Here is a 10,143-nt window from a genome sequence, read left to right as displayed (position 1 = left end):
TGAAATCAATTGGAAGTTAGTTTGTATAAACAATCACTCTTATTTACAGTTTTTTTAATAAATACCTCGATAATTCTCTTGTTAAGTTAGTGTTAAGTGAAGTTTATTCTTAAATGACCCTTGGACGCAAATACCAGCAGCCTTCCGGGTAAGTGAGCACCGATTACGGGTCGGTGAAACTTAACTTTGCATGAGGGCCCTACTAACTCCAGGATTGATTTTTCCCTATTTATAGGAATGCTGGGGAGGCTCGTAAGGTCTATGCTAGCCAGACGAAGGTCGGCACTCTCTCTGGCTGCTCGTCGTCAGTAAGTCGCTTTTTAATGCTTTTCAATCAAACAATTCCTTAACTGGTGTCGTGAATCACTTCCTTGTAATTGTAAAATATGCTTTGAATACCTTGAATGTTAGCTTTAAAATAGGTGGGACTTTTGTTCGGATAATTGGTGTTAATCTAACTTTCATAATTGGAAATTACATTAGGTACATTAACTAAGTTAACTGGGATACATTTCACTTTAGTCATTAGTAAAGCTGTATTCTCTGGGATTAAGGTATTTTTAGAATAATGCAGTTTGTGTTAATGTTACTGCTATGTTTTAATGTTTTGAAACAATACAAAACAAAACCCAAATTTAATTCCTAAAATTCATTAAAATATATAAATACTCAAACTGGGTGACCACTAAGTATGAAAAGTTGTTTGGTTTTAATTTTAACTTCGAAATACATACCTAATAATGAGCAAGACCTTTGACATTTGTATATTAAAATTAAAAATTGTATAAATTTATAATGCCATCTCAGAGATAAATTAAGTCAGCAATAAATATTAATAAATACCTGTGATGTACTTCTTCTTCTCTTTTAAAATATGGCTTTTCTGTCCTAATTAATAGGACAATTTCGCCAGTGAGTTAAACTCTCTTTGAGAGGCACGTTGTACGGTGATTGTAGTTTTTGCAACTTGATAGTAAAATTCCAGAAACCATGTGGAGACCACTTGCGCATTAAAAAATGTTAGACACAAGAGCAATATAGGATTGTGGCATCACTGTTCACTGTTAAGGTTAATCGCCGCATAAAACACTATCAAAATTATACTTCCACTAGCCAAAGAAACAGAAATAGCAATATTAGATATTGTTTACATCCACCATCTTCGAATGCTACAAGTGAAATCAACCTGTGATGTAGCTGTTCCTTTTTATTTAAAATATGACAGACTGTAGTGTGGTGTTGACAGTATTCCTGGTAATAAATAATAAATACACTGTGATTGAATACACCTAAGTATTGTTAGGCAATAAGACTTTCTAAATTTGAAAGAAATTTTAGTGATGTTCCTTTAAAAAAATGTTTTATTTTTATATTTAAAATGTATTCTGCAAAAAACTATTGTCTCCATCCAATTTCAATTAATGCAATGATCAACACTACTTTCAATTTAAACATTGTTAAGCATTATATTTGGACGCCTAGGCTTACTGTAGTTCATCAATGTGTTAAGACATACTTAATAGAAAAAATCCATTCTACATGTGTTCCTAATTTATTTTGTCTAGATATCATTGTGCGATATGATCGAGCCACCAGACTACGAGGAGGTGGCTGATAGGCTGATGGGTGAACGAGACCCATTGGCCTATCCGCCACATGACATGGAGCTGGTCACCGTGCCTCGACGCATCAGAACCATCACTCATGTGCTGCCCGACGAGGATCTGTGAGTCTTTAGATTATATTTTAACGAGGCTTTAGTACACCAAATGTGACTAGTTTACCATTCCTCCTTATCTTCAAAGCAGGGGGCCTAAAATTAAAAATATATAATATTGAATCCTGTAGTGTATAATAAAATCTGAGATAAGTCTGTTTTATTTTTTTATACAATTTTGTACGTCTTTGTCATTTCCATTGTAAGGTGACCCCATACTGCATACATTTTAATTAGAAGTAGTACTCTGCTTACACTGGATATGCATAGATATGTACAAATTGTACGGAACCCTTGATGCGTTAGTCCGACATGAAATATGGCTTGTATTTTAATATTTGCCACCTATTACAACTACATAGTACAAGCTTTGCTTAGTTTAAGACTAGGTCAATGAAGGTTTCAGTGGCAGGATAGTTGGTGCTAGTATTCTGTGGTCCGTTTGAAAACTTTGACATTTGCCACAATTCTGATCGGTTAAATATCTAAATGCGCCAATCACTAGCATATTGTATGCTACAATTTTGTTGTTGTATTGTAGCTTCTAGAAATAACTTTTAAATTCACTTTTGTCTGTCCCTAACCGAATGCTCCTCTCATCCACTCAGAGGTTGACTGGTAGAGACCACTTAAAGGGATAAGTTCGCCTTTGTACATATAACTCAATGTTTGTCAGTTGTGTTTGTTTATTTATTTTGTACAATAAAGGTGTGACCAAACCGCTGCTTAAAAAACGGTGACGGCACGCAATCGCAGTGGCGCACCGTTTTTTTTGCGCACAGTGCCGTCTTTCACCTATTAGAGGCCCTAGGCACAACATGCTGCATGCATTTGGTAAGCCTGATTTTCAGGCGAGAGTTGAGTAGCTATCGGTTATCGTAATGGAGTAGCGACTAGGGGGCCCCAATCCATCGCGGGGCCCTGGGACGTGCCCAGTGTGTCCAGTGACGAGGAGGGGCCTGCACATACATACACAAGCAAGACTGTGACGTCAAACGAACCTCGACACTAACGCCATCTAGCGATTTTCACCTGTCAAAAAACCCTAATTGTTAGTATATTTTTTAATTTGAACAGAAGCAAAGCCCCGATGTTTGTGCGAGACTGCATCCGCTGCTACACATCGGACTATACCGTGGTGGAGTACAAGTACCGGTCGCACTCGGGCTCCACGCAGTGCAGGGAGCGGCTCGCGGAGCGCCTCGAGCGGCTCAGCGCCGCGCCGCGACAGATATACGAAGTGGACGCGGAGCGCGACGAGCCCCCGCCACAGGTCAGCGGAGCACCCACTGCAACTAGCAGTACTATACCAGCGGCTTAGCCCTGTGACAATGAGGGCTACCGTTTTCGCGCTCAGGTTAGTTTGTTGCTATGGACGTGAAAACAAAATTTACATTTAAATCATATTTAATACCTTAAAACCGTACCTACCATAAAAATATGGAGCATGCCACAGTGTTGCGTAGTCCCGTTTTGTTCGGAAAAAAGAGAGGACAAAGGTTTCCAAAAGATAAAACTGTCTCAAAACTGTGTTTCTTTTTTTTAAGTGAAAATTTTATCGGTCTCACTGTATTTAATGATGTAATTTTTTTTATGTATGATGACCCCGATGGTCCCAAAGGAAGACCAGCGCCGTTCGCAAGACCGGCAGATTGCTGATTTGGGACCATTTCGTGGCATACATAAAACTATATTTTTCTTTATTTAATTTTTTTATCCATTATTCTTATGTTGTCACGAATAAATGTTTCTTTCTTTCTAAAACAGAGACATTCATTGCCCCATAAGGCATATTTGCCATAATTAACGTGACATGCAAAATATTCACAAAATTATTCTAATTATAAATTAACCCGCATAGCTCACTCAAAAACAGTGACATTTGACATATCGGAGACCTCTCGCTACACTAGCGCATTGACAAACGCCATTAAAAAAAAAAAAAACACTAGCGCATCTAGTGGCGAATTCATACGCGATAGTCCTCATTCAGTTCCAGCTATTTTTGCAATGTCATCTGTCCATCGCATCACTGGTCTTCCAACCAAAGTACCAAGTACTGCCAAAGACAGAGAGCTGTGGAAGAAGATGGAGGAGGCCTTCACTCAAAGAGGGGCCCTAGTCTCAGAAGAAAATAAATAAATGAAACTAATCATGCTAACACTAGGTATTAAGAACCATTCACTAACTACACTGACACTACTCTATATAATATGCAGAAGAGACGGGGATTAAATATACGCTTTTTTTTATTTTTTTTAGTCCTCATTCAATCTCCATCTGAGAGCTCCAATCTTCTTTCTGTTTTCAAAGCTTGCCTGAAAGAAACCAATCTGTAGTAATCATGAATAAAATTAATATCTTGTGTATATTTTTACAATGTACAATCAAATCGGCCCACATCCACCCACTGCTGAGTTTAAAAGCCATTTTGCCCAGTCTTGTGCAAGTCTCACCCACAGATTACCAGTCGACTGCCAAATGCCCATCGCTCTTCGACCCAATGTTGGCCACCACTCCGTAACCACTTTCGACCATTTGTACACAGTGCTTTCACAATATATTATTTTTCTGACTTGCATTTTCCGTGATAAGAATGAAATATTGTATTGACGACCGGATGGCCAAGTGGTTAGAGAACCTGACTACGAAGCTTGAGGTCCTGGGTTTGATTCCCGGCCGGTGCAGATATTTGTATGAATAATACGAATGTTTGTTCTCGGGTCTTGGATGTTTAATATGTATTAAAGTATGTATTTATCTATATAAGTATGTTTATCCGTTGCCTAGCATCCATAGTACAAGCTTTGCTTAGTTTGGGACTAGGTCAATGAGGGCTATCGTTTTTTGTCTCACTAGATGGCGCACTGTTGCGTGTGGTTTTTAAGTATGGCTTTCAAAGTCTGTTATTACGGGAGTGAAAACAGTTTAGATTAAAATCATATTGAATACACCTTAAATCCGTGCCATAAAAATATCGAGCATGCTACAGTGTTGCAGAGTCCCCCGTTTTGTTCGGAAAAAAGGGAGGACAAAGGTTTGCGAAAGACAAAACTGTCTCAAAACACAGACATTCATTGCTCCGTAACGCATATTTGCCATAATTAATTTCAGATATTGCAAAATATTCACAAAATTATTCTAATTATAAATAAACCCGCGTAGCTCACCCAAAAACTATGAGATTTGACATTTCGGAGACCTCACGCTACACTAGCACCTCTAGTGGCAAATTCATACGCGATAGCCCTCATTGGTGTCAAGTGTCCCATGATATTTATTTTATTTATTGAAACTGTTTCCACCAGCTGGAATCCCAGTCCCAGCCGTCGAGCGGGCGGCAGTCGGTGGCGTCGATCTCGTCATCGTCATCGTGCAACGAGACGCTGACGCCGCGCGGCTCGTGGGCCAGCCTGGACCTGCGCAGCTCGTCCTCGGACCCGCTGCTGCCGGACCTCTTCGAGCGCCGCCCGCCCGACCAGCAGGACGCCATCAATGAGGCCAGGAGGTGGGTGCAACTTGTTCTAGAAATAAACCAGAGGACAATTATGGTCTATCACGAAGAGGCTATCAATGAAGCCAGGAGGTGGGTGCAACTTGTTCTAGAAATAAACCAGAGGACAATTATGGTCTATCACGAAGAGGCTATCAATGAAGCCAGGAGGTGGTCGAAGTTGTTATACAAGTCTCGAACGACGAAGCCTTCCAGGAAGACGCTATGTTAATGAATCCATAATGTGGATAGAAGTATTTGCAGTAGCACCGTACCGGTGGTAGTTTTTTTTTTAATTAATAAATGCTTGTTATAGCCTATATTGAATAAAGATATTTTGACTTTGACTTTAGCAAACAATACACGTTTTAGTTCACATGGGAACTTCTTAAAGCGTATTTGTCCCCTATAGTTTCATAAAAATTACCAAAAAATAATTGTTGCAGGCTAGAGAACCGTCAAGCAGACCTGCTGGGTCTGTACTCGCCGTATTTGGACGAAGAAGAGGCGGTGGAGCGACGCCTGCCGGCGGAAATGCCAAGCGAAGTCATGGGGCACAGGATACTCGTGCACTGTCATCAGCTCAAGTAAGAGTGTACAGTTCGCATCAGAAGTACGGTGCTCAAAATGTTCTGCACACGGCTTTACTGCCAAGGTTCTTTAAAAAAAACCGGCCAAGAGCGTGTCGGACACGCCCGAAATAGGGTTCCGTAGCCATTACGAAAAAATTAAGAAATATTTTTCTAAGGATTTCGTATTTTGTACGAAATATTCCAAGTTCTTAAACTACTAATAATTCTCAAGAAAACTTAACCGTTATAGTTTTCCTTGTAAGTTTGGTATACATAATTTTTCACACACCGGTTTAGAATTTAGAGGGGGGGAGACGCTCGATTTTAATGAAAATTTGTACTTTGAAGTTGAATATTTTGCAAACAAATCACTAAATCGAAAAATCGTTTTTGCAACCTCCTAATGGTCTTAAAAGACCTATCTAACGATACCCCACACTACAAGGTTGGATGAGAAAAAAAAAATCATCCCCACTTTACGTCTATGGGACGTACCCTAAAACGACGTCTGCCATTTTGTCGGCATAGTTTACATATATATTCTTGCAAAATAACAGCTTTCTAGCATTGATAGTCCCTGAGCGAAGCCGTGGACGGACAGACGGACAGACAGACATGACGAAACTATAAGGGTTCCGTTTTTGCCATTTTGGCTACGGAACCCTAAAAACGAGCCTATAAGTCTTTCAAAGGGCCGGCAGCGCGCTTGTGATACCCCTCGTGGACGGCGGTGATTGCTTCCCATCAAGTGGTCCGCTTACTTGTTTTCCCCCTCTTACATAAAAGGTAATATAGTGTTTAGATTATTTCGAGCACCACAACCTCTCATCCACTTCTGCTGCTGAATGTACAAAGTGTTTTAACCCTTAAATTGGCAGTGTGCAATACACATGAATTTAGAATTCGATTTTGTACAAGAGGACAACTGTGGCTAAGGTCTTCGAGCATGTCCGCTTGACGGCACGGGGTAGGTTACAGGGAGCCCAGCTGTTCATCCACCTCAAGTCTATAGGACTAAAGCTTTGGTTACCTAGGATTAGCGGTGCCGTCATATAGCGGCCATAATTGACACCGCTCGTCTTCCTCTTCCTAGAGAACGGTGATCGACACCGCTATTTATGAAACCGCGCCATTTTGTTTATACACCGTTCTAGTGACGTCATTCACCGCTTTATTGCGGCCTTTATATGACGGCACCGCTGATCCTAGGAAACCAAAGCTTAACAATTGCGCATCATTAAGGGGCCATTGATTAGTGTTAACTGGCGGTTAGGTGTGATGCCGTCTTTATTTGTTTTGTTCGAATAGACGGAGACGGCATCACATTTAACCGTCGGTTAACGCTAATCAATGGATGGTGAAACAGCCCCTTAGACTCGCAAGTGCCTGCCAAGCACCAGCAGATGTTCCTGCGCTCCGACTTCTGGCCGGAGGGTTTAGTGTTCCGTCGTTTTAGGGAAGCGACGAAGACGATATTTAAAAAAAAAAACCGAAATAGTTGTATTTTTGTTTTGTAGATAACTTTTGTGTTTTTTATATGTTGGTATAATTGAATTTTGCTGGTAGAATTCCGTAATTTTTATTGATAAATAAATAAATCTATTTCAGGTTAGAACTCGACGTGGAGCCCCTCTTCGCCTCTATGGCCCTCTACGACGCCAAAGAAAAAAAGAAGCTCTCAGAAAACTTCTACTTCAATCTCAATTCGGAGTGCACCCGACAGATGCTGTCAGCGCACATCCCCCACGCCGATCTGAGTACTATGACGCGGAGTGCCGTGTTCGACATAGTTAACCCATCGCATGATGTGTTCCTGGTAGTGAGGGTCGAGAAAGTTCTACAGGGTGACGTCAATGAATGCGTGGAGCCGTACATTAAGGATGATAAGGTAACTGTATGCGCATATTTTTAATAAAATAAATTCGGATAAATCATGTCTTAAAGTCGCGCGAGCAGAGCGGTGGCGCGCATGTGTTGCAGCAACTGCCAAGTCGCGTTGCACCTAGAGGAAGGGCTACGAATTGGACCGAAACATGAGGAGCTAAACTCGATTTAACGTGAGCTGTCCGAGTTTATTTCATTAAATATGAGTGAGTCTCATTGTAGTTTTATATTCAAAATTCTATGCCGTGAATTGATAGCTTCTTGTTTTTATGCGCTCCTGGTAACTCTGTTTTATTTACGGGTTTCTGATGGATAAAGAAAGTATAAGTATACATTGTTTTACGCGGTGAACGCAGCGGCAACCGCAGCGTGAGACGAAATGCGTCAAACGCACATAAAAGACAATTTATCTTCATAGCACGGGGGAAGCAGTGTCTTTGTTTATTGCACAAAACGAACGGACGCGTCAACGCATGCCGTTGATCGCGTGCGTCTAACGCAGCGACTTCCGCACAAAACAACTGAGCGTTTTAATCATAAATCACTAAACTTTACAAACGACGATCATTACCAATGACGATGTCGCCCCTCAGAATCGCGAGAAGGTCCGCGCCGGCGCCCAAGCGGCTTGCGCACGGCTCGGCAGGTACCGCATGCCGCTCGCGTGGAGCGCCGTGTCGCTGCTGAACATCCTCAGCGGCAGCGGCAGCGGCGACGAGCGCGACGCGCCAGCGCCCGCCGGCAACACCAACAGTCTGGGTCAGTGACAAGAGGGACACTCTCTACCGGCCCCTAACAAACTTTTCTCAAAAATCTCCGTAAAAGTTGCCATTATTGTTTACATATCAGAAGGCGAAGTGCATAGATTATGGTCTACGAAAAATTCAAAAGTTAAAAAATATTGCTGGCTCGGTAACTCGACAATAATGTCGCATACAAATTCCATTATTGTCGAGTCTCAAACTTTAGAAGAAGTTAAAACGGCCATGGAAATGCTAGCACAAGTCGTATACAGCCAACTGAAATGGCCGGTATCAGAACTTCCGGGTCTGAAACAGCTTGTGGTGTTTTTGGTGGAAAAGTACACCTGCGGCGGGAAAGCATAAAAAAAGTATTAGAATAAAATTAAACGTCATAATATATTTAGAAAAAAAGTTTATTCTGATTTAGTTTTTTTTTCTTCAAGCTCGCCGTTTAATACTCATACTTAGCCAGCAATTGCATATTTCCATGCCACGACCATAGTCTACTATTAACCTACTATTTTGTAGTATAAAAGTCCAGCTCATTAGAGCCACCTGGCATCCGACCAGCACCGCCTCGTCGTTCGTCCACTCGCCGACAGGGTGTGAAGGGTGGGGGGAAAGCGCCGCATTGCAGCAGCGGGCTATCACCGAGTGGTCCCCTCGCCATCCGCGCGTGGGAACTTCACGACGAGGCGATCCAGTGACGCTACGGAGTTGATATAGTGAGATCCAAGAATTCTAACCACTCGTGGCTAGGCGGTGCGGGTCGGGTGCTGGGTGGCTCTAATGAGCCGTGACCTTAACTTGTCGTTACCTCAACAGATCGTAAAGCGTCCTCCAGCAGCCTGGAACAGCTGCGGCGTCGAGCGGGCGAGGTCGGGGGGTCGCTGACCCGCAAGGGTTCCGTAGAGCGGAGAGCGCCACCTGCCGACGAGTTGGCGCCGCAACTGGACGCGCTAAAGCCAGTCGTCATCACTGTCACTAGCTTCTTTAAACAGGTAACTTGTCACTAAATAAGTTTTTGTAAAAAAAATAGTTTTTTGCTGACTGTATTTGCATTATCATCCAAGCTAAATAGCTGTACCAATATTTCAAGGCAGGCGGATCATTAGTTTTGTACCATTTGGTTTTATACCATTTTCACATCCACCACATCCACCACTTGGCCATCCGGTCGTCAACGAACGGTGTATACGTTCATCACCGCGTCTTTTCGGTCTTTTACCAGGAAACGGACAAGCTCCGTGACGAGGACCTGTACAAGTTCCTGGCGGAGATCAAGCGGCCCAGCTCCGCGCCCAAGAAGCTCAAGTGCATCCCGGCCACCTTGAAGATAGAGGTGGCGCCGTGCCCCGACGACATCAGGAACGGGCTCACGCCGGAACTCGCTAAACTGCACCCGAGCGCCGGTGAGACTAACAAATAACTAGTGTAGAACCATAAACTGAGATCTGTACGGCATGCGCGCGGGCTCGAATACTTTCCCGCTCGCACAGTAACTACCTATCTCGCTCGGCGGCCCGATACACCCGAGCGCCTACGAAGGCTGCATTCGGAACTAATGAAAGGCGCTGCGCGGACGAGAGTGCATTCATTCAGCTAGTGGTCTAGCTTGAGAGACGGCCTCTGCTATCCTCGAGTAAAACCAACAAGTGGGTACGGGGTGAGACGGCCTATGCGGTCCATTCCATAAACTCACAGTTGTATGCCTATACTTTACCTAGGTTATTT

General features: G+C 42.7%; 1 protein-coding gene across 1 annotated transcript in view; it reads left to right on the top strand.

The window, feature by feature from the left end:
• LOC141445706 (dedicator of cytokinesis protein 7-like) overlaps nt 1-10,143 on the top strand; it is a 33,988-nt gene continuing 23,845 nt past the window's right edge. The window contains exons 1-10 of the mRNA XM_074111595.1: nt 1-148; nt 236-308; nt 1,566-1,726; nt 2,795-2,990; nt 5,026-5,225; nt 5,657-5,797; nt 7,391-7,670; nt 8,260-8,425; nt 9,235-9,410; nt 9,641-9,821. Coding sequence (XP_073967696.1) covers nt 114-148; nt 236-308; nt 1,566-1,726; nt 2,795-2,990; nt 5,026-5,225; nt 5,657-5,797; nt 7,391-7,670; nt 8,260-8,425; nt 9,235-9,410; nt 9,641-9,821 — 1,609 coding nt within the window. The 5' untranslated portion in view covers nt 1-113. The remainder of the gene's footprint in view (nt 149-235; nt 309-1,565; nt 1,727-2,794; nt 2,991-5,025; nt 5,226-5,656; nt 5,798-7,390; nt 7,671-8,259; nt 8,426-9,234; nt 9,411-9,640; nt 9,822-10,143) is intronic.

This window comes from Choristoneura fumiferana, chromosome 3 (assembly GCF_025370935.1).
Source record: "Choristoneura fumiferana chromosome 3, NRCan_CFum_1, whole genome shotgun sequence".
In the NCBI taxonomy this organism is placed as follows: Eukaryota; Metazoa; Arthropoda; class Insecta; order Lepidoptera; family Tortricidae; genus Choristoneura; species Choristoneura fumiferana.
The sequence above is the reverse complement of the archived record's forward strand: the minus strand, read 5'-3'. Positions and strand labels throughout refer to the sequence as shown.